Source organism: Streptopelia decaocto (genome assembly GCF_964273445.1).
Source record: "Streptopelia decaocto genome assembly, chromosome: 18".
NCBI classification, from domain to species: Eukaryota; Metazoa; Chordata; class Aves; order Columbiformes; family Columbidae; genus Streptopelia; species Streptopelia decaocto.
Genome location: NC_138673.1, coordinates 9045706 through 9070552, shown reverse-complemented (window position 1 = coordinate 9070552; position 24847 = coordinate 9045706). Strand labels below are relative to the sequence as shown.

The 24847-nt window shown below is 48.1% G+C and overlaps 1 protein-coding gene across 5 annotated transcripts in view; it reads left to right on the top strand.

Annotated features, from left to right (window-relative positions):
* BCAS3 (BCAS3 microtubule associated cell migration factor) overlaps positions 1-22556 on the top strand; it is a 282822-nt gene extending 260266 nt beyond the window's left edge. For 3 of the 5 annotated variants that reach the window (XM_082068831.1, XM_082068829.1, XM_082068830.1), the window contains 3 exons: positions 835-1002; positions 7293-7358; positions 21674-22556. In XM_082068831.1, the coding sequence (XP_081924957.1) occupies positions 835-1002; positions 7293-7358; positions 21674-21822 (383 nt within the window). In that variant the 3' untranslated portion in view covers positions 21823-22556. The remainder of the gene's footprint in view (positions 1-834; positions 1003-7292; positions 7359-21673) is intronic. The other 2 variants (XM_082068832.1, XM_082068833.1) reach the window with 1 other exon arrangement.
* Positions 22557-24847: the final 2291 nt, after the last annotated feature.

Genomic DNA, 24847 nt, shown 5'->3' with positions numbered 1-24847 from the left:
TGAATTCAGAATCTAATCTTTGCATTCAGCAGAACATCCTACCCTGTTGCGAATGAGGTAATAGCCGCAAGTTAAGGAATTATTTTAAGTATCTTTTGTAGGTACGTGCGCTCCGTCACAATAGCCAGCGTCTTTGGGAAGGCGCTGCTGATGGAGGAGCCTCTGTTAGCTCATGCTTGACCTAAAATTTCACAGCGCGGGAACTGAGAAAATGCAGAGATATCCCGGACAGCAAGAGGGACTCACTTTTTCCTTGCACAGATGTGCTTCAAACACGAGGCAGAAAGCGAGTCGTCCTTCCCTCATCCGTCTGCCGCACGGGTGCACTTCTCCGCTCGAGAGCAAGAAAGGGATATTAGCTCCAATTTGTGCCCATTAGCAAAGATGAAATGACTTTTTCTATTGTCCAAGATGAGAGGGGGGGAGAGTGCTCAACAGCAGCCCAGGGAAAGACAAATCAACTTGAAACGTAATTTCTAGTTGTTTAACGTGTAGTTAGTAACATACATCCAGTTTTTTAACATTACGGTTCCTGATTCTGTTGTCATTTCCATCAGTGCCATTATGCTGATTTACTGACTCTCGCTAATGTGAGACCAGAATTGGGTCTGTATTTTTAATTTAATCTTTTTGCTTACAACTGCTCGGTCAAAGCCGTTCGGTACTTACGGCTCTGCTCGCTCCCGCTGTGCTGCTAACACCACCATTTCCACTCACACGCTCAAATTACCTTTCCAGGACCTCAAAACGCAAAGCTTTCTTTTCTTTCCAATGCAATAAATAATATGTTTGGAAGGAGTTTGGTCCCAACCGTGTCCCGTTTGTTCGTTGAAGGTGCCTTCGACCGGAGCGTGACCCTGCTGGAGGTGTGCGGGAGCTGGCCCGAGAACTTCGGCCTGCGCCACATGGCGTCCATGGAGCCCGGCGAGGAGGGCCTGCGGGAGCGCCTGGCCGACGCGATGTGCGAGTCTCCCAGCAGGGACATAGTGGGCTCAGGAACAGGTACAAAGAAGAGGTGTGATCAGAGATCACGTACATCTCACCCAATGGTGATTTTTTTTTAATTTTGTTTTGTTTTAAGTTTTGCTTTTCCTTTTCTCTGCACGCTCCCTCTCTGACGAGCTGTCTTTTTCCATAGCGCGAGATAAGCCCCGTATAAAAAGAAAATATTGGTAGATCACATAAACATTATCTGAGAGGCCTAAGGTAACCTGAAGAAAAGCAGTGGTGCTTGGAGCTTTCTTACCACGTAGCTGTGACAAGGACTCTCCTCCCAGCTCGGGAGCACCCGAGTCTCAGTGCAGATCGCTGCCCTTGCCCAAACAATGTCGTAATCACACACATCCTCATTCTGTGTCCTGGATAGAGCCCCTGCGAAGCGCTGGTTCTGTAATCCAAATTAATCCATCTTCATCAGCGTCCATTATATTGATAAATTATCTCATCTAAGTAAATGGAATGGCACGTCAGAGATTATGCTGCTCAGAAGGGGCCCAGCGGTAGGAGATGCTCAGAAATGTTAAAGCACAGTTATTGTGGTTTTATTATCTCCGTTAATTTGGACTTGTTGGAAAAAACGCCCTCCAGTAAAAGGACTCGGCCCGTCTTTGTCCCATTTGTGTTGTGACCAGCAGCTGATAGTAACGGTGGCTTCAACCCTCAGCTGCCAGCTCGCTTGTCACTCTGCTGGCAGCTCGCCTGGGAAGGAGAAAGGGGACAAGCTCCAGCAGAGACGTGTGGATGTGCCAAGCCATGGCCGTCCCAGGAGGCTGTGGAGAGCAGGAGCTGGCTCTTCTTTTTGCTGTTGCCCTCACCTGTTGCCGAGGGGTTCATGCTGCCCTGGGCTCTCCCTGCTCTGCTCCAGCTGCAGATTTAAGCCCTTGTCTGTAGGTACAAATAGCAATAACCAAGCTGCTGAGTGGTGCAGAAACCCCCTTCATAGCCCAGCTTGTCACCTTTCAAACCATCTTTCATCTGACTTGAAAAAGGTGCAGTCACAAGACAGTTTGAGATTTGGTATTAGCAGAAGGAGTTGGCTGAACACTAAGTATGGGTCTCAGTTACAGATCTGGTGCAAATTCTCCCCAGCTTGTTGCCTTGGCTGAGGCACTGAAGGTGCCCGTGACTCCAGTGCCCCATCACTGCGAGGAGGATGGAGATGCCTCGCATTGCTGGTGTGGAGTTTAATCAGCTCGTGTCTATGAAGGGCTGTGAAGGTGGAAAAACAGGCTGTGAAAATGGACAAAGGCACCTGTTTCAACCCTTGTTGACCCATACAGAGCGAACTTTGGGATGGTATCCCCTTCATTAGGGGAAAGGTGAGGGGAATACCTTCCCTGAAAGCTAAAGCCAGGTGTGCCAGGTTAATGTGGCTGACTGCCCGGGAGACTCGACATTGTATTATATTCTAAACCGAGAACTTTGTCGGAGCCAGCAGTCTTTATTTTCCTTCCATTTTCACCCAACCCAGCTGATAGCAGCGAGTGCCAGCTGCTTTGCCCTAAGATTAGACTCACAGTGCTGCAGGTGTGAAGACAGAAAGGAACTGTTTATAGAGATGCTATCACTGAGCTAAAATTCATCCGAAGAGATTTCTCCCTGCTTTTGCTCCAGACACATAAATCTTCAAAGTGAGTGTAAGACAGATGCCATCTCAAAGCAGCAAATGTAAGCAGCAACAGTGAGCAGCATGAGTATTAACTCACCCCATCCCACTACCTTCCTCTCTCTGGCATTTTACTCTGTGTTTTCCTGCCTGTCGTGGGATTCTCTCTATCACTAACACGCTTTCTTCTCGGGATTTGGGCATGTGGTGACTCAGTGCAGCAGAGAGAACCTGGTGATAAGGCTGTGAACTCCCCTGCCCTTTCCACTTCCAGCCCCTAACAGCTCTTGAGCCGTTCCTCTTACCAGATGGCCATAAAAAGTCCTCTCCTGCTCAGAGGATACCTGGAAAACGGCTCTTGCCTGGGGAGTTCACGGCGCGGCGCTGCCCGCAGCCGTTTGTCGGGCTGGGGAGCACGGTAAAGTGCTGGCGTCTGTCTGCTGGTTAATAAACGAGCGTGGAAAGATAAATTTGGAGGTACATTACCCCTGCTTCAAAGAAAAGAGGTGTCTTTGTTGGCTCGTAATAAGTAGGATAGTTTTCACTTCCCCCAAACCGCAGACATCTTAACAAAACTAGGCTGAGCTGAATTATCTTTGAATAATGTTCAGCTTTCTAGCCCAGCTCTTCCTTGCTTGGATTCTCTTCTGCCCACTCACCTCAATGAAAGGATAGCAAGGAGTTCAGCAAAGGATACCATAAATTTGCCTGTTGTGAGTTGATTTATGTATTGGTACTGGTTCCAAAGATGGGGTTTATGTTTCTGCGGTAGACTCAAAATTTTGGAAGTTATAAACCTCCTTCTAATAATCCTAAAATGACTTATTTTAACTTACGCATGCCTTTATGTTACGTGTGCCTTGAGCTGCTGCTTGCGCTCCTTGGATTCTCTTCAGTCCTTAAATGCGTTTTACAGGGATTTCATGAAACTTGCAAAGTCTTGTTTGAATTGAAACACGAACTAATGAACATTTCTAACTCTGAATGTGACGATACATGCATGTGCAGCGCTCGGGTCCGCTGCGTGGACAAGACAAAATGGGCAATGGGGTGGACAGTGAGACTTTATCAAGTGCTCAACTGGTCCTGACATGCACTTAATGGCAAGAGATAAATAGATTCTTTTAATGCCTTAACTGTTAGGGCATAGCTGACACGTAGATTTATTTAGTAATCAGCGCTGATATGGTGCGGCAGTGGGGGGAACGCGTGCTCACGGCACACAGACCACTTTGGGGAGGAGATATTCCCAGTATCTTTGTTACTTACCCACCCCATTGCGTTGCAAATCAGGGTCAGCAACACCTCACAGGTTCAGTGGTCACGGCAGAGGCGGAAATGACCCAAAGGTTGGTTATACAGGAAACACCAAACTGGCGGATGCTAAAAACATGAGGAATAATCCAGCATTCCTAAGGAAGGGGAGTTAGATGGCCTGACAGGTCTTTTCCATTTCTGACTGGTTGCCAAGGGCTGTTGGACAGTGGATGGGAGAAGAACCAGATCTGGAAAATGACCCCCCAAAAAATCTACTTTCCTTGTGACCTAAATGATAACTCCAGTCATCCAGCTAGTTGACTTGATTGGGAAACCAGCTTTTCTCCTTGTTATCCAATTATCCAGACGACCCATGTCTGTCTTAAGTGGAGTCTGCTGTACATAAGCTGTCAGCCTAGATACACATTTAATTCCAAAGAAGGCGTAAATTGGCAAAGATGCAAAAAGATATTTTTGCTGTTTCAGTTTCTGTCAAAAATAAGTTCTACTCACAAAATATTAGTGGTCAGTGACCTCTTTTGCTTGTAAAGCTTTGTTTTCAAGCAGCTACAATATTTACATTTGCAGTATAGTTTCTGAGTATGTGCTGGAGCTTCACATTGCGTTCTCAAACCATTAAAAAGCAAAGAAGCAGCTAATATTGTGATTTATGAAACTGCTTCCAGGAGACAGATCTCTCCGACCATATTCCACTCAAACTGGACATGCAGAAATTGCCAGACCAGGCTAGAAATCCTTCCCTCCAAAAATACTGTGATCAGTAAATCCTCTGATGGATGCGTTCCCTTGACAAGTACATTTCGTAAGCTTTCAAATGCAGTTTGGTCGTCTCTAGGCATAATATTGGAAATTAGTTTATAATAGGGGACCAAGCCTTCGGCAGTCTGAGCGACAGCATGTTTTCTGGAATGATGCAGCTCCGCATCTGCAGCACCAGGAACGATCTTCCCAGCGCTGGGTTCATCCAGCTTCTCCTCCCTCCCTTGACCTGGGCCAAAGCTTTGCCTGGATGATAAGTCTCAGCACAGCTTCAGGCTCAACTTGCACATGATTTACCAAATCAAAACCCGTTCTCTACACCTCCTTGGGTTTATTCATCTAAAGCACATAGCACAGGGACAGAAGGGTAGAGCTCTTCTTCAGGAGACTAACACAACAGGCTTCCAAGAGAGAATTGTCCATGTATAAAATAAGTAAGTGTTCATCACTACTGAGGTCATTTTGTCACTGTCTTTGGTGACAGAGGCGCTGGCTGTTCTGCGGGCAGCTCTGGAGATGCGGGACGGCGCTTGCTGTGTTTGCCGTGTGCGGTTCCCGTCCGGGCCCCTTTGCTGCGTCTTCTCTCTTACAACTTGTTTGGCTGCCTCAATGTTGAACTTATATTTGTATCTAATATATTTTGACCAAACATACCCAAATCCACGTTGCTGCAACATTTTACAGGTGGCAGAACTGTTCTGTGGGCATACAGGAGTAGAATTGCTTTTTGTGGGCATTTAGCCTGTTTGTTTTTAATAAATTCAGCGTGAAATCCAGTACCCTATGATGGCTCAGTTTACACTGCAGTTTATGGAGCAAAGTAGCTTTTTTCTCTGCCTGTCCTGCCTCAGGAACACACGTGAACTTGCAGTGAGAGCCCATGTTAAAAACTGAAGAGCACCCCCCAAACTGAGCATCTTAGAACTAGTGCTATAGGTCTGGACAGGGAAGGATGCAAGTGTGGCACTACCATGATCAATACAACCGCAAGGTTTGAAGAATTTAAAGCAAGGTGCTTAAAGCCCGTTATAAAATTCCAGTTTAAAAACAAAACAAAACGATTTATGGCTAATTTTCCTCCAAAACTCCTGGTCTGTGAGCTACACCCGCAGAAAGCCAGTGGCACAGCGGGGAGGCGCAAACGCCGCAGAGCGCCCTATGCCGGGCCTGCGGAAGAAACCGTCTGGATTCCTTCCAAATTTCATGAACAAACTCATAATGCGATGAAGGAAGCTCCTATGTTGAAGCAAACTCTTTAACCTGATTAATGGGATGTAAGTAAGTGGAGCTAATTAGATGTGCTGTTAGGGAATAGCCCGTACGAATCCCGCGATGCCATTGTGATCCTGGTCCCCAGCTGAAGCCTGGTTGCACCAGCCCGAGCCTAACTCGGGATCCTGGTCCCCAGCTGAAGCCGTCTGGTTGCACCAGCCTGAGCCTAACTGGGGTCTTGACACCCTTGAGCTTTGCAGGGGGATGTTTTTGAAATCTTGATGTGAGATTTGTGGTTTGGAGAAGGGAAGTCGCGGGTTTCCCGGTGTGCCGGAGGGAGGAGAACGAGCTGCTGACCCAGCCCCATGTGAGTAGCATCAGTCCCGGGGTTCTTCCAAAAGAGAAGACGCCTGTGTGCACAGAGGAGCAGCCACCTGCACACAGATGTACCTGTACACTTAGTTTCAGGAATAGGATTAGCCCTGCATAGAGTCAGAGCTTAGATCGGTACCTCTCCATCCCTTCCTTACTTCTTTCCTTTCTCTTCCTTTCAATTTTTCCAAGACAACTTTTCCTCTCCTTGTCCTCCGTTGGTCTTAATCCTAACTTGGACGTGGGATACAGGAACCCAGGAACACACAGCAATCGATTTTCCCCCTGCTGAGCGTTTCGGCCAAGAGATTTCTGCATAGGTTCAATGCAAAATCAGCTTGGGCAGCAAACACACGGGCCTATCAAATAACATTGATGCTAAAAGCAGCCTTTAAACATTCAGAATATTCATCCCAGGGTCAGAGATTAAATTACCCCCCTCAAATAAGTCTAAGAGCTCAGTGCAGTTCTTCCTACAAAAGGTTTATTTGGATGAGACTCTTTTAAAAGGAACAAAAATTCAGGGCTCATTTTTGAAAGCGCTGGAGAAGACGAGCAGCATTTGCATTGCACACATTTTAACGTGGTTTTATGAGTTATTTCGCAAGTACAACATGCAACAACGGTGCAGCTGCCCCGTGCGGGACGTCAGGGGCTTCAGCGTGGGCTCGTCCTGCCGGAGCAGCCCCATCCCGCAGCCACCAAGGCCGTTGTCCCCTCCCAACCATTGCCCAGGCTCCAGATCCCCCTCGTCACCAGGCCCTGGGGGGGTTTAGTGGAATTTCTTCCAGGTTGTCCATTATTTAAGGGGTAAGGGTTGGGGGGATGAATGCTGACACCACAAATGGTTCTGATGTGAGTTCAGGTTTATTGCTGTTTGTAGAAAACAAATCTGCTGATGTGTCTAAAGGGAGCACTGATGCTATAAGACAACGCTGATTTTCTGCCATTTGATAACAAGTTGATCAACTGCATTTTCTTATTATCAATTGTGGTGTGGGGAGATTCCTTTTCTTTCTCTTATTCTTAAATCAATTTTTTAAGAAATATTTTATTTTTGATACAGACACAGCCGGTGAAGTAGCAGTAAAAAACATCACCGCAAAGAGGCACATGGCTTTGAAATGTTTTGGTATGTAACATAACTGTATTGTTATCAGGTCTTAACTTTTGCGCAAAGAATATTTCTCCTTGTTGTACAAGCAAACCCTCTGTCAGCTCGCAAAGGTTTACTTACCTACATAACGTGGCTGTAGGGGAGCAAACCGAAAAATATCTCCGTGTCTCAAATCATTTCACAAATGACATTGTTCTGTTTCTCTCCTTAAACGAACAAGAGTTTCTTTGATTTTTTTTTTTTAAGTCAAATTTAGGATTCTGCTGTTCAGAGCAGAGAGGTCACAAGGCCCTAATGTATTTAGCATTGACTGCCCTCTCTTGTAGTGCGTCTATTAGTCAGTAATTTGATTTGTACCTATTCATTTGCAGTCCCTGCAGGAGCTCTGAGCTGGCCCCAAGTATAATTGGTGCTGTCTCTATTTTTACATCATTAGATTAGCCCCGACTCCTGGCCACTTGTTGTCTGCGCTTGTCTGTCCATTTATACAACCTAATGTAACACAAAATTCATTACTGATCACATTACTTTCAACTCTGAAGCCAGCTTTGTGATAAACATTTTGTTAACCCTTTCTTGCCAGCAGACAGACCTGGGGGATAAATGCACTTTCCCTTTGCAGGAAAATCAATATCATAATAAAACAAAGTGCAGTCACATTTCTAGATTTGTCATTCCTCCTGGAGAAAGAGATGGGGAGAAACATATAGGAGATGACTAAATGATGTCTGCATCCAGGCATCTCGCGCTGCTGGATATGAAATGAGCTCAGCGGTGTCCTTTCCACTAGAATATAAAGAAGTGACACAAGATAAGGCCAGCACTCAATTTAAAACTTAATTTCTTACTCATTGTTCTGCAAGTGTTTTAGCTCTTTTGTGCAGGCTGTAATCAGGTTATGACATTATTGGAACTGGACGTTTTTCTTCCAGTGCTTTGTCTCAAAGTAGTTAACAGAGAAACAATTCCCTTTCTCCTTAGAGATTTGTTGTTGAGTTGGGTTTTGTTTTGCTTTGTTTTGTGGGTTTTCTTCCTAATGATTAAGCAAATTAATTTTCCTAGTGCAACGCTCCAGTATTTCACAGCAGAGTGTAAAGCTGCCCTCTGTCTAGCTTGGCTTTGCTCACGTTCGACTGTTTTGCTGATTACCTCCTAAAGCGTTAAACTTTTTGCATCACTGAGGCTTCTGCTATTGATTTCAAGGGGAACAAGTGGAAAGCCACAGCAGGTATTCGTTCAGGCCTGATTCTGCAAGGGGCTGAGCATCCTTACAGCTCCACTTGCAGCATCATGCCCACGAGGTGATGCTTGCTACTCAAAGAAATGTATTTTGGTGCATGCAAAAGCTGTTGATTTTTAGCAGTTTTCTAAATTCATTTTCTGTTTGTGCAGCTTGGCTTGGAAATCTGTTATTTTGGGTTTTCTAAATATTTAGAAATGTTTCTCCGTGTTTATTAAATCTTCCATTTAAAAGGCAGAGTTCTGAAGCCTGCCCCACACCGAGCGGTCCCACACTGACCAGGGCGCAGGAGACTTGGAGACTACAGGATTTTTCCATCCCTAGTTTTCTATAATTACCTTGTTATTCCTTTTAGGAGCCTTTGCGTGGTATTTTTATGTAGGATATGACTTAAGGCAAGCATATCTCTCTTAGTAAGTATAAGAGCCCTCGCCTCCCAGCATTTGAACCAGGACTGGTATTTTTACAGCTGTTTTGTGAGCCAAAACTTGTTGCAGCTGCTGAGGTGGTGGCAGAATAAAGACAAGACAGTTCCTCTCCCTCCTCCCCAGCCCGGCAGCCCCAGAGAGCCTTTCGGTGTTTTACGAGAGTGATTTTAGATGTGTGCAGCTTTGGCTGGCGCTCGCTCCTAAAGCCTGGCTTGGCTGGGGGAAGGCGCGAGTCCCCGCTCAGCTTTACCGCTGCCTTTGTGCCGCTCAGTCTCAGCTCCAGCTTTGCCGTCCGAGCGCTGGGGAGGCCAGAGCACCCTGAAATGCCCAGACAGCCTCATGGGACTCCTGGGACCCGCAGCGTAAGGACAAACGGCAGCGCAGGGCACTGCCAGCCTGGGTCCTGCTGTTGGGGTGCGTTCTGCTGACGTGCTGCTCCCGTCTCTGCTTGCCCTCTAGTGCAGGTCTCCTGCGCATCTTGCATCGACTCTTTGGAAGTTTGAGCCTTTCGTTATCTTATAATGACGTGCGGCCAATTTGCAGCTCCCATTCCTGCCCGTGCAGAGCAATGACATGGCGCTGATGGCGAGGGTGTTTACCGCTCCCTGGGTTGTGAAAGGGTGGTGGCCCAAGTCGTTGCAAAGCTCTTATAAACTACGCATTGCTCTCACCAGGGGAGAAGAGGCTGTAGAATAGAAACTCATTTATGCAATAAATTGTTAAGCAGTCAAACTGTTAAATGGACCCTTCTTATTAGAGAGCTACGACGAGGTATGAGCCACCAAACAGCAAAATAGGCGTTTACACAGCAAAACCCCCAGCAAGAAATGGAAGGTCAAAAGCTAAAACAATGAAAACGTTCCAGCGTGAGCCAACCCTCTGGCCGTGCAGCTCCCGGTGCTCTCAGCTCGTCCACCGTGGGATCTGCTCCTCGCACTTCGGCATCAGGAACCTCGGATGGGCCCCCAAAGCGCCTCCTCCGCCAGCTCCAAGGGTCTTCTCCCACCCGTTTGGGTGCCGTATCATTTCCCATCATGATACTGCAGTTTGCAGCCCTGCTATCATCTCTCATCACCCCCGTGCGTTTCTCTAAGAGAATATCAGACAAATAGTAACCTGATTTTTCTGATAATCTGGCCTTGCTATCCACTGTGGAGTCTATGAGTATCAGGGCTTGGGGCCGTATCCTCGCTGAAGGGTGATGTGGTTCACTAGCTGGTGCTTGTAGTGTGTCTGGTGGAGATGAACAGGGAGAGAGGGCAAGGGCAGAAAACAAAACCAAACAATACACAGGGAATTTGGGCTGGGGAAGGATCTTCCTGATGGATGGGGAGGGAGAATCCCTGGATTCCCCAGGTCCCCAGCAATGCTGAGAATGGTTCGTTCTTCTTGAGGTATATATTGTAATTTGTGGTATGAAAAGATCAGCTTTTCTTCCATTCCTAGCCTGCTGTCTCCCCACCATGGATAATATATAAAACAGTAGACTTTTATTCATTAACATTTATGGGAAAATGTTAATATTAAACTGTAAGTGAAAAGCCCTATCTTATTGAATTCTTCTGCTGTGTTATTGGGAGCCTAATTACATTTTGCATTTAAATAAAAACCAGATGACGTTCAGAACGGTCAGGCAAGCATTCTGTAAGTGAGAATTTATCTTGCGATCTGGGTAAACAATGTCTCATCATTTAACAGTTATTATAAATAATGGGTTTTTAAGCACTTTGCTGGGAGTTCATATTGGCTCCACGCGGGTTGCACGGAGGGAGAGAGAATTGCAGTGACATCTTCCAGGCATCCGGTGAGGAGGAATCATATCCTGAGCTTACTTCTCAAGCTGCAGCAGTTTCCATCCTCCTCTGTTATTGTTGCTCAATGTGCACAATCGGCTGACAAAAAAGAAGAAGAAAACTAAGAAAAATGGCCAATCTGTTGGCAGCACTTTGCAAATGGAGAAACCATCTATACCGCTGCCCCAGCAGAAGGGGAGGGTGTTCAGAGCCCCTGCAGAGGTTCACCAAGTGCTTGAAGCTGCTAAGGGCATATTCTTTCTGTTAAAATAGTGCCGTGTATTCACAACGAATTAAAAAGATGTTGAGGCAAAACATAAAGACAAGAAGATCACAGGCAGGCTGCTTTTTCCTGTCTTTCTGCTCGTGCCCTCTTAGATGGCATCACCAGTTCCATGCTTGTGATGCGGGAGCTAGTTTAGAAAAGGAACAAAACTTCTGAAAAATGTAAATAGCTTTTTCCTCACTTCTGTTGTGTACATTCTGTGTTTCATTCCTGTCGCTTCAGACCAGACCGTGGTGCTTTCGTTGCAGTATCTGGCTTTTCAACCTCGCTCCGTGTTCCTCAGATGTGGTTGGGACTCTCCGCGGTGTCACCGGGGCACGTCCCGTCCAGCACCCCGTCCCGCACCCCGGGAGAAAGGAATGGCCTTTCCCTGCACACAGAAATAGGTGGTGAGGTGTTTAAGGAGCCATTTGCTGCTGTGGAAAGATCCAGATTTTGGGAGGGCCTGGTGCTGGTGGCTGGCGTGTCACCTTCTGACACGCCGGGAAGCCGCCCACCCTGTCAAAGGGCTGTTAGGACATAAACTGTTTACTGCCTTGTCCTATGAGAGGCATTTTATCCTGTTTTCCAAGAGGACCCCCACAGCTAAAATACCGTCTTTTTTTATTTATTTTTTGTATTTATTTGTTATTTCCGTGGTCAGTGACTGTCTCAGTCTCTGCCCAACTCATGAACGCTGTGTTTACAGCAAAAGCTGGTGCTGTTGTGAAAGACAAAGGGTCAGTATCGCTTCTCCAACCCTTCCCAAAGATGTTTTTCTGGGAAGGCCACGGTTAGGAAGGTGCCGGCAGGGTCAGGAGCCCCTGCACTCTGCTATTATATCGTGCTGGTATTGTGTTGTCTCTTTGGTTTATCTTTTGGAAAGGAACCCAACATGAAGCTCAGGTAGTTATATTAACTTCACCGCCAGATGCCCAAGCACAAGGCAGAATCGGCACAGCTTGAGATGATTTAAATGGCCTTTTGTGTGGGATGTGGCCAGAGGAATCCCTTGGTGTGCCAGCAGGTCTTTTAGGTTTCACACCAGAGTTCTCCTCCGCCACGCACCCATCCACCCTCATTCGCACATTTGACAGTGCTTTTAAGACTGGAACTAAAGAGGCAAAGTACATTGGAATCAATACTTGGAATAGTTTTTAAAATATGCCTTTTAACAAGTGAAAATGTCCAGCTGACTTTTTTTCAGCTGCTTTCTGGTTTCATGAGAACGCATGCGAACTGCTGGGCTGAACGTCTCCATTAGCGACGGGCCGAATTAAGCTTCCGATGTCGTTTTTATCGAGGCTCTTTCGTATTTATGTCTCACATCAGAATTTGGAGCTATATAAATAAGACAGAGTGTATTAAGAGCCTCAAGCAATCCTGCAAGAGAGCGAGCGCACAAGGTTGGCCTGTTGTTTTTCCAGGCTCGGTTAATACTCAGTCTAGGTAGGGACGTGATTTTAAGAGTATTACTGCGAGCTTTGAGTGCTTCGTAAAATTAGGTCTGTGTTTAGAAAATTGGTCTGCTTGCAGCAGCAATGTCAACATAATCTGTAAAATAACTGACTAAATAGGCCAAATAAGTTGCATTTGGAACTAGGATTATTTGGATGGGTTTGGAGTTTCTCAGCGACGCTAAAACCAGCGCTGGGGAAATGAAAGGAGGAGGCTTCTGCTCCTTGGATTCCCACCTGAACCTTTCAGCTCTGGGAGCCTTGAACCGTTTAGATGAGCAGACGAGGCTGAGTCTGTGGTGACATCATTTCATGAGCTTCAACCAAACTCCTCTGATTTGGACCAGCTGAGGATCTGCTCCCCCCCAAACTTTTAACTTTTCCTTTGAATCGAACCCAAATTCCAGTCCGGTCTCGCATCCTCCTCAGCATCAATCTGCAGCGGGGAGACAGCCCAGAGCCTCTCGGTAGCTTTCCTCACCGGCCCGAAAGGCCACTTTGTCTCAGAAGTACTAGAAGTTGTGCCAGAATTACTTTGCTTTGTAATATTATCCTTTCAAAATGAACTCGGCAATACGTTTGTGTCAGAAACACATAGTGCACATGTGCAAGATGCACCCTCCGAGCGCAGTTGTCCTACTCCAGGGCTGCCTCGTTTTCCTCCTTGAGGGTTATTGAGGCCAAATAACTGAGGTAGCGTCACCAGACATGAAAGAAACTGCTGAGATTTAGAAGGTCAAGCATGGCTGAAATCCCCCGTTCAGCCTCTCGGCTGCCCAGACCCTGAAATAATTGCTGCATTTGTATTTTTGACCTTCAGGCAACTTTTTCTTACCCAGCTTTTTAGCTGGGGCCACTTGGCTGAGCCGGGGCAGGAGGAGGGACCCCAGCGCTCCCCAAGCACTCCGGCTCATCACTTAGGGAGGACACTTAGATCCAGAGCTTGAGCCCAGACCTGCTCTGGATAGAAGCGTGGTATTGCCTCCGAAACTTCTGAGCAAGACCCAAACGTGCAGAGGGTGTAGGACACAGAGCTGGAAGCTGTCGTGAACATGCGGATTATATTTAGTTTGTCTTTTCCTTTGTGGAGTCGGCGGCTGACGGAGGGGTCACTGTTGAGCAATCCGCGGCACTCCCATAACCCTGGGAATGAGAGACCAAACCCAGGAATTTTAATACAGTGTTTTCTCTGCAAATGCTTTTGGTCTGATATACACAGATGTGCTGCTTGCGTAACTGAAGATACAAGATAATTCTGTGCAAATACATTAAAAAACTTGTATACAGACTGGCTTGCACAGGGAAGTGTGTATTACGTATAAGGTACATGATAGGATTTATGGTAGCAACATATTGAAACTTGCAAGATGGGGTAGGTGGAAATGCCTTTAAACCCAACCATATCTGCATATTCATTTAAAAAACTCAAGAGACCTTGCACAGGGAGTCATGGGCTTCCATAATGTCAGTGGTTTACAGAAATTGTTTTCTATAAGCATTTGACTGTTGTAGCTTTCGAAATGTCACATGCTGACGGAAATCAGTAACTCATCCTTTTGAAGTGCCATTTATGTCGGAAAACATCCTAAACCTTTTTGCAAAAATATACAGCTCTAGGAAACTTGAGATTATTTTTTAAAAGCACTGCAGTAATTGTGAAAGTGCCTATCATGAAGAATATCCTCCCTCTAAATGCTGGTGCTTTATCTGGTGCACTTTTAACCTTCCATAAAACGCTCAGAGTCAAGTCGGGCAAGATGCCAAAGTCCTGGGTCTCCTGTTCCATGGGCTCGAGTCGTATGGAGCCTTTTGGGTTCTCTTTTTAAAGGTAAAAACAAGCTTCTTGCTTTTTTTTTTTGGTAGACAAAATTCTCTAGTAGTTCATGCATGAAAATGTCTTATTCGTATCTCAACAACCTCTTTGTGCCTGGAGTAAACGCAGACGTCCTCCCCATTTCGTAAGGGTTAGTTGTTTGGCATCTTCACATTGAAATAAGGCACTAGAAATGAAACTTGCGGTCTCGGGGGGGCTGTGATGTTCAGAAGGCTCAGTCTCCGCTCCCCTGGTTCTCTCCTGCCTCCTGTACCTCCTCATCCCCTTGCTAGAACCTGCCGCCTTTTTTCCGACGTGCCAGGTTCCATCTCCGAGTGCACGGCATTAACCAACTCTATGTGGATTCAGCCTTAGAGTTACCGTAAGACACTTTGACAGTAACTAATATTTTACATAGGCCACTGAGTTCTGATTTCAGAGAAGTTGTTCAGGCAGCGTTTGCCGGTCTTTTTTTACTTTGCAAATTTAATGGAGGTGCTTCTGCGGTGTCTCAACATCTTTCAGGTCGCAGCAGGATGAACTCGTTTTAATACAGGGACTGATTTTCAGTGTTCAGATGCCATAGGTGTTACATGTTCTCTGTTGAATGGAGTTTAAAATTACTTTTTTCATTTAAAAAAAGGAAGAAGAAACGTGTCTTGGGGTCTGTCACGGCCACCCAAAACATGGCAGGGAATTGGTCCCTGTGCTGCTTACCCGGGCACAGGGAGAACCCACAGGGGTTAGTGGCTTCTGCCGGAGCAGGGCACAAGTTCTAATTGACGTTTAAACATGATCATAATCATACCAACTTGTAAACGTCGTAGGAATATATAAAGCTGGGAACCAACTTTCTGTCTGTGCTCCCTTTGGAAAGGAGCGACGTAAAACTACATTCCAACCACCTCAAATCAAAAGGATCTCGGAAAATCAAGAGCTTTAATGAGTATTTGGCACTTCCGATTGATAATGATGTAATATTAGTGATTTTTGCTTATCCGAATACCCAAAAGCACAGGTTGTGCGGGGCTGGAGCCAGCTCTGCGGGTCCTCGCCTCGGAGCGGCCACATGTGATGGGGATGGATTCTAATTAGAGCTCCCTCGTTAGCATAATTACATTTCATTTAAAAAAGGGGGATACCTAAGAAACACCTACAAGTGCCGTAGCAGTAATGCCATTTCCAAGGCCTTGTGTTTGGGGCGGTGTTTGTTCATTTTATGACACGCATCGGGTTTTGAGCCTCGGGTTGCGCCCCGCGCTGCCCGGGCAGCAGCACCGGCTCCCGTGGGGACCGGTTATGATGTTCTTAGTAAATGTTCATGCAGAAATCGAGCCAGAAGCGTCCAGCTGAGTTTGGGATGTTGTCTAAACAGTGCAAGACGGAGAGCTGACGTGTAAAAGTGCGTGTCGGCGGACCGGGGAGCGGAAGCCGCGCGGCGGGGGCCGGTGTGAGCTCCTCACGTCCCGCTCCCTTCGGCAGCAATCGGGAGAATACAAATGTTTAACTAACCCATTCACTGGGGAGCGGTGTGTAAATTACAAACAGTTTAAGAGATCCTCGAGCCTTCTTTTGTGTTAATACAAATTGCCTTTTAGTGTTTGCTTTATATAGGATCCTTTTGAATGAGAATCCAGATGGCAGAAGCTACATAATTATTATTCATTACAGTTAATAAGTAACACTCAGAAGCCCCAGCCAGCTCTGCGAGTCCCCCATGATAGGCATCGTGCGAATGTAAGGGTAAAAAAATAGTCCTTGCCGCAGAATATTTTAGGATTTTGGTTAAAGACAAGGAGGTATGAAGGGCCTTTCATTTGCCCGCCATTCTGAGAGCTCTGTCCGCAGGGACTCTTCTCGCTTCTCCCCCAAACCAAGGGAATTATCTTTGATTTTAAAGTGAAGCTCTAATTTGGGCCTCGTAGCTCGAGGTTGGGGAGAGGTGGGTTTAGGAAGCAGCACCTTGTTTCTGGTGCCACTGCTGGGAAATGCCCGTCTTGCGTCTGAATTTTGGGGAGGGGGCCGAGTGGGTTCCCGCGCTCGCAGCCCCCCGGAAAGCTCCCCAAAACAATCGCTGTGAATGACAGGAGTGAAATCGAGGAGATTCGAGCCCTGCTGGCCATTACCCCACTTCCTGCATTCCTACTTGTTAATTGTCTAATTCCTAACGAGTCCTCGGGCGTCTGATGGACTTTCTGATGCGTGCTCACTCCGACGGTTCCTCCCCTCCCCGGCCTCATCCCTCACCAGGGACCTTGTTCCTTTAAAAATGCCATCCTTAAAAATCAGAAATACTCAGCCCAGCAAAAGGAAAAGGGAACTTGACATTAGTTGAGCTTGAAAGGCTTGGTGCTGTGAAAAGTGACTGACGTGTGAAAAGAGGCTACAATTAGTTCTTTCCCCAAGCACTCTCCCATTCAGTCCAGGGTCACTCCTTCAGCGAGCTGCGGCTTTGAGGGTAATGTGTTGTGACAGTTTGAGATGATGAAGAATAATTCTTGTATTCAGAGTTGCTGCCGCTTCCCCGCTGCCCTGACACATCAGGCTGCTGTCATTGTATCATTTATCCCGGCTGCGCACAGCCCGGGCAGCCCCCGGTAGGTACGAGGACAGGGTCAGCCCTTCCAGCAAATGATTTGGGAGGATATTTTGAAACGGTGCTGAACGGGGGAAAGCAAACAGAGAGAAAGGAAAAACCATTAGAAGAAATAATGCACTGGAGATGAGATTTTTGAGTAGACATAAAGGAGATAGCACAGCTTCAAGTGGACCACTACAGAGAGAGCACGCATAAGAACGGCAGCATAATTTATGAGTGTTCCGGGCAAAAGAGGGCTATATAGATTTTTTTTTTTCAGGCACTGAATTAATGCACCCTATCAAATGGTTTCACATTGGAGCTTGGCAGGGCTTGTGCTGGTCTAGATTTGATGGGGTCCTTTGGCAGTTCCTGGAGCTTTCTGGAATTTGAGGGTGCAGCCACCTGGCTGGATGGGGGACGGCACCGCTGGCCCAGAGCAGAGGAGCCGGGGCTGGCCCCAGAGAAGCTGCTCCTCCTTCTCCTCTTCTTCCTCCTCCTCCTCTTCTTCCTCCTCCTCCTCTTCTTCCTCCTCCTCCTCTTCTTCCTCCTCCTCTTCTTCCTCTCCTCTTCCTCTTCCTCCTTCCTCCTTCCTCCTCCTCTTCCTCCTCCTCCTCCTCCTCCTCCTCCTCTTCCTCCTCTTCCTCCTCTTCCTCCTCTTCCTCCTCTTCTTCTTCCTCTTCTTCTTCCTCTTCTTCCTCTTCTTCCTCTTCTTCCTCCTCCTCTTCTTTCTCCTCTTCCTCCTCCTCCTCTTCCTCCTCCTCTTCTTCCTCCTCCTCTTCCTCCTCCTCTTCCTCCTCCTCTTCCTCCTCCACTTCCTCCTCCTCCTCCTCCTCTTCTTCCTCCCTCCTCCTCCTCTTCTTCCTCCTCTTCCTCCTTCTATCCACTTTGGCAGCCAGCTCAGGGACAGCAGTGACTTGGCCAGCAGAACAAGGGCCAGGCCCATCAGGCTGGACCATGGCGGTTGCGAATATCAGCAGAAACATTTCGTGGGAGGTTTCATTTTCCATTCCTCATGCAGCCACGTCCGTGCCGTGGGACGCCAGGCAGAGCGCACCCGGCGTTTGCATTACAACATCTTTAACGTCCCATCGCTCTCCACGCAGCGTCGGTGCTTCCGCAGCCCCCGGCCGCTGCAGGGCCACGGGAGGGGACAGTCACCCCCGGCAGGGCTGGGGACCCCATCGGCCGCTCCCAATGGCCACCGCTCCTCATGCGAGGATTTTTATTGTCACCACGGCAGAAAGCGCATGTGCCCTGAAAATCGCAGTGACGCGCGGAGCCCGGGTGATGCCAGCGGTGCCCATTGCTGTTACCATCACAAGCGCACGCAGGGCTGTTCCCAGCTCCCCTGAAGTGACTTTCTCCTCATGGCTTCAGCAGATGTTCCTGCTCCTTCATCTTTTTTCCCATCTTTTTTATTGTTGTTGTTTGTTTTTAGGGCAGTCAGGACTCTGTGAGTTGTTTCCTCCGGGGACATGGGCAGGTTTTAGTATTTACGTTTCCAGTATTAGCATTTATTTGTATTTGTGTTTGTTTTTCACGGGCTTTTGAAAGCCTCAGGGAGCCATTTATGGGGCCAAAATAATGCAAGTGCTGGTCTTCTCACAGTATTTCATTTCCTTGATGGTAGAAATGCTACAGGAAGAGCAGGTCTCATGTTATTTTGACCCCATAAATAGCTCCCAGAGGCCCCTTTCTTCCTTCTCCCACCCACTCCCCCCCAAATCAAATATTTAGGTTTCTGCAAAGCCTGACTTCTCAACCCTGGTTATCTTGCTTCAGCAGAAGCAAATTGCAGTTATTACAAAATAGCCAGAGAGTCTATAAGGCCGAATGGGTTTTATATGATGCACAATTTGTTGGCTACTGTACAAGTTCATTAAAGTGTATCATAAGAGGTTGTTTTACTGGTACATTTAAGGAAGTTAATACATCTCGACAGTATATGCATGGGGGAATGCAGATACAATAACCCTCAGACATGCTGGGGCCGAGCCCGTTCCTGGCGTAACTCCACCGGAGTGAACGCAACCGCTCGCCGAGCAGCCGCGTCCGGCCCCGCCGCAGAATTGTCCCCCGGTCTTTTACCCCAGAACAGGAGGGGTGTCCCCATGTCATGGAGCCATTCCCGGTCTTCTCTGAGCTTCCCATGGGAATGGCATCGATGTTCCTGTGCACATGCCCTTTGCTGGAACGTCTGGGGAGAAGCAGCGTAGTTTGCACTGGACATATTTTTTATTATAGTTTTTTATTAATGAAACAGCTGCCAAAAAAAAATAAGGACTAATCTGAGGGAATGTAGGCAGATGTGGCGACTGTGGTCCTAGGGGTCGTGTGTGCAGCGCAGGTAGTCCCTGGTGACCGTGTAATGGCTAATTGCACGTCTCGTGTGACCCGGCCGTGCACGAGAGCCGGGCCTGGGCGAGGGCAAGAGCCCAATTTCCTGAGCACAGCTCTGCTCTCTGCTGTGGCGGTCGGCACTTTTACAAGGCTTTCCTAGGTATCAAAATACGTCGCTCGTCTGCCCCGCCGTGTAATTAGTTCCAGAGCGAGCGGCTCCGCAACGCGGGGCTGTTTGAGGGCGCCCGGACGCGTCTGCCCAGGGCAACGCGTGGTTCACCATCCTCAGCGCTCGGGATGGCAGCTTGGATGCGGGAGCTCCTCTGCTTTTTAGCCTGATCCCCGCCGAACCCAGAGTGGGCTCTCTGCAAGCTGGGAGGCTGGAAAACCTCCCCTCCAGTTGAGCCTTTGCATCTCTTTTAGCCCTTTTGTCCCTCCCCGTTGCTAATTGCAGGGGTTTATGTGTCTGACAGCAGCCAGGGCAGGAGCAGCCGCAGGGACGGGCCCCCCGGCTCCCCAGCCAGGCCCTGTGCCCACCGCTCTGCCTCCCCGCTTTTTGGTCGCTGCTTTCTCCCTGGCTGGCATCGGTCTCCGCAGTGCCACCCCCTGGCAGTCCCCGCAGAGGTGACAAGTGCTGCCGGCTGCACAAATCCCACAGCCCCCAGAAAGCCACCCCGTGAGCCCGAATTCCCCAAAAACCCATCCCGGTGGGGTGCCATGCAAGTCACCAAAGGACAGAGTCACCAAAGGACAGGCAGGAGCTGGCAGCCGAGAAGCAACAGCCACGCGGAAGCCACGAGGAAGCAAATTCTCCCTCGCTCTTTCCCTCTCCCTGCTTTTGCTACGGTTACTGAAAACACAACATTTGCCTGAAAATCAATTATAGCTTAAAAAGAGAGAGAAGTAGCCCCGCGAGGAGCCCAGCAGCCCGGTTTGGGAGCCCCAGCCCGCCCGGCGCGGGCGACGCTGCCCAGCGCCCCAGCGCTCTGACGTGGGACGTTTAAGCGAAGCCAGCTGTGTGCGGAGGGAGATAAAAGCCCCAAATCAGACAGGATAAGCGCAGTATTAGTGTGGGATACGCCACTCATTTCTGATTTAAATTACTGTTTTTACTTCCTGAACTCATGGGAGAGTAAGGATGTGAGGAAAATGAAGAGGTTTAGACATGGACATTCCTTCACCAAATACTGGCACAAAATTGTGATTAATACAGCTGAGGTCATTATCATCGCTGCTTACAGGGTGACCGGTTTCCTGCTGATTTGTTTTTCATGTATCCTGGGCAGATTATCTCCATTGCAAGTTACCTCCACTAGCAAGGATTAAATCCCCGAGCCATTTTTCTGGGTGCTGTCCCTACGGCGCCCGGGTGGCAAACGGGAGCTGTGCAGCGTCCAAGGATGCCAGGTTTGGTTTTAGCTTTTGGTTTTAGCAAAGAACTGACTTTCTGCTTTTGCCGTATGCAAGGGGGTTTTTCCTCTTCCCCCTTTGGCAGCAGAGGAATTAGCCCGAAGCTTCTGTCCCCGTCCTGTCCCCTCCAGCGCAGAAGCAGCCGATGGGAGTCACGCTCAGGGCCGTGTGTTGTGACTTGACGGAATATTCCTTGTGGCGTGTCTGGGAGAGGATTCCTGCCGTGTCGTACGTGGGGCTCTGCCAAACCTCACCGCTGAGTGCCGGCCGCGCCGACGCTGCCGCCGGCTCAGCCGCAGGGTTCAAGTGGCTCCCAGAGAGGCCGCGCTTAGAAACGATGCTCTGCACACATAAAAATCCTTGTGTTTGAGATTAGGGAGCAGCAAAGGCTTTGGGAGGTCAGCGAGGGGAGATGTCTGGATGCGTATGGGAGGGAGAGCTGCAGTCGGGCCTGCTTTCTGTTTTGCTTTGAGGCACAGCTCAGGCCTGCAGGAAAGAGGATATTTTCTCTTTGGTTTGAAAAAGCAGAGTTATTGATGTCCATTTATGCAGGATAAAGGGTTGTGGAAAGTCCCTGGTGTTCCCAAGGTGGAGAATCACAGGCCGCTCCCCCTTCCCTGCCGTCTCAGCATCATTGCTGTAGAGGAAAGATGTTTCATGATCTGCCACCGTACCCTTCACACCTTGCTCAGTTCAGCGTGAGCTTCCCCACCACCAAGTCCCAACATGTTGTGAGTCAGCGGCCTCATCCCCAGGAAAGGGTTTGCTCTGGGTCTCCATCCAGCTCCGCTTTGGCTCAGCTGAGCTTGAACCTGGCAGAGAAGCAGGACCAGGAGCTGGGATGTCTCTGGAGTGATCCATCAAATCACCCCAGAAGAGGTGGATGACGAGCAAATGTTAGAGCAATGATAAATAAACAGATTTGTCAATAAAGCGGCCGTCTAACGGCGCGCTGGGTTGATGTGAAACGCTAACCAGGACCTGCTCTCTCTTCCCATTGCAGAGCTTCAGCGAGAGGGAAGCATAGAGACGCTCAGTAACAGCTCCGGTTCCACCAGCGGCAGCATCCCGCGCAACTTCGATGGCTACAGGTCGCCCCTCCCGACTAACGAGAACCAGCCCCTCAGCCTTTTCCCCACGGGATTCCCTTAAATTAGCCAAACAGCCAAGGAGAGATGCAGACAGGGTAACGAGCCGCCTCTCCGCCTAAACTATCCCGATGTGTCTGTCACCTGCCAGTTCGCCGCTGCGCTGGATGGTTCTCATTACCCTGATAAATATTGATGACTCTTAAACCTTCCTGAAACGTACTCACAAAATCTTGACTTTGTGTTCCTGTGCAATATGAAGAGACTCCGCCTTCAATCCTGATAGCTCCGCGGCTTCTTTTCTCGCTGTGTTCAGGAAGAAGTTGGTTGAGGAGAAATCTTTCTAAGCCATTTTTGGTCAAGCACATGGTTTCATGACCATTCTCTGCTTTTTTCGCGTTGAGAGATGAAGGGAATCTCCGCAACTCAGAGGAGCTCTCGCCGTTTGCAAAAGTGCCGAGTATTAACGCATGAACTGGAGAGAGTGAAAACTGGAGGACTTTCTGTGGACAGGGTTGATAATGTTATTCCTTCCTCGTTGCGTCTCCTTGCTGCCCTCCTTCCCCACTGATACTCATCAATGCCAGGAGTATTGCAAATGGAAATGTTTCTTTTTTGTTCTTTGGAAGAATTCTCTCTGTTGCTCCGGTTTTCTTCTAGTCATGTATTTTAGAAACGTACTTAATTGACTAACTGCAGTCACAAATTTCTCATATTTGGTTATAAAAGTTGCTCATTGGAACTCAGATATCTGTCCAGAAATGCATGTGTCATTGAATAAATCTAAGTTAAACAAGACACTGCTTAAATGGCAATGTTCATGGGGTGTTACTGGGCTGGCTGTGGGCTTCGTCTATCTTCCTGGACCAGACTATGCATATTTACTAACTCAAGGGCTTTAATTGAAGCCATCAGTGGATGTTATGCAGCCAGTCTGGCTTGGTTTTGCCTCCCCGCTTTCTTGTCCCCATGTGCAAGGCCAAGATTGTTAAAAACAAGAGTTACAATTGGTGTGTCTCGCACCTCTGAAACTCAACACCCGCCTGTGTCGGGGTGTCCGAGCGCGGCTCCAGCTCCCTGCGTTGCTTGGGGCTCTGCTGCTCCGTCCCTCTGATTTGGGTGGGACGAGGACCAGGTGTGCTGGGAGCAGAGGCACCCGCCCCATCTGGCGTGTTACAGGATCACCCAGAGAGGCTTCGTATAACCCCGGACCCTGCGGAATGTGCGCAGTCAAAACTAGCACCACATAACTCTGCTGATAAAACAGTCATGGGCTCACACATAGGAACCACATGAATTCCTCTATCTCGGCCAACTTGTGTCGAGAAGCAGAGAGTGAGACGGGACTGTCAGCTTATGAAATTTCCTTCCCTCTACTTGTTTTTAATAGAAGCCGTTCGAGTCACAGCAATGAGAGGAAACTATCTAAACCCACAAATCTTTTCGCACTTTTATAGCTCAAACCAGCCACTCCGAGCGATGCAGAACCGACCACCCTCTTCCTACTCCATCCCCAAACACCAAATACCAAATTCAGCCTTGGGCTAGATTTTTTTGTTGTTTTTAGCTGTAACGCCACGACTCAGATCTCAGAAGCTTCTTTTTTTTCCCCTCTCTCTTCAGGCTTAGAAACCACTAATAAAAACTGAGAGTCTGCAGCAGTAATGTCAGTTTTTTGCTTGGTTTTCAGTCAGTCGTTTCTCAAGCAAAAAAATACTTCCTTGGGGTGAAACCGGAGGAGAATTCGCCCGTAAGTAAGTACTCACAGCTCGGGCCCGCTGGCTGTATCTGCTGTAATGCTGTGTTTCTTTTATGTCTGTAAAATAATGGCTTAAAGTAAGGGGCTGAGGGTAGGGCTGGCGCTGCGGACAAATGGGACCGCAGGGTCAAGTCAGTCCACACCGGTCAGGGTTTTTAACACAGTTCAAGCCAAGGTCAACTCCAAAAGTTCAAACAAAATCCAGATTAACACATACAGAAGGGATTGTGTTGTCACCGGGATGCTTGTTTCCTTTCAGGCTTTCCGAGGAGCGGCCGTAAGGGACAAAGTTCTTGCAGGGGAAGGACGACGGCTCGTCTGCCTCCAACAGCTCGGTCGCTGGTTCTTACTCAACACACAAAGTAGGATAGCGCGTAACGCACAGTGGTGTCATTGGAAATGTATTTGTTGTTGGCAGGAATTAAATCACTTTTTATAAGTGCTGCAATACGGCCATGTGGAAATTCCCAGTCTGCAAGAAGCTCCTTTGAATCAGGATGTTTTGTTTAAAGGGGAGAAGAAGGGAGGGGGGAACCTACAAACTGGGGCCGTACCAAAATATTTTCAGTCTGGTTCATTGAAAAGAACGTCCTAAATTCCCCACTGTTGATAGCCCCGTAGCCAAACTGTTAAGAAAGCCTAGGGAAAAAAAAAAAAAGGAGCAGAACTGCTATGAGGTGGCTAATTTAACTTTAATTTGATACTTTCACAGATGACCCAGCAGAATAACCGCTGAGTTCCAGCTCTTCAGTGAGGCAGCGAAAGCTTGAGTGTGTTGCAACCATAACTCTGTAGGGTCCCATTGAGCAGTAACTCTACAGGGGCTGGTTCCACGTGTCCCCCGCTGCTCCCGCCGATGGCCCCTGCGTTTTGGGTACACACAAAAACCCCCATTTCAACTGGGTGCCACGTGCTCTCCTCCAACTCCACTTTCCTAAACCTCAGCAGCGATAACTCTTTTTAGGCACCAGGAGAGAAAACCGCTGCTCCGCGATGGTGTCTGGAAGCTGCTCCTAAGGGAGGTTTGTCCGGACTTTAATGCAACCGGGTTTTCAATCCAGGGATGGGATCCAAACTCCACTTAAAGCAGAAATAGCCAGAGGCTCCTGGGCTTCCCAGGATTTCGGACGAGCGTCTCCCGTTGTTGTGGAAATGATCCAGGTGAGTTTCTGAAAGGCCGGATTTTCAAACGCAGCGGCTGGCAGGCAGCGCAGCAAGAATGTTGTGCCATGATATAAACCACTGGCTCGAAAAGACCCAAAAGACATGCCGGACTTGCAGGTTTTTAAAGTGTTTCCAGTAGTAGTAAGCAGCAGCCTCCTGCTGAGTT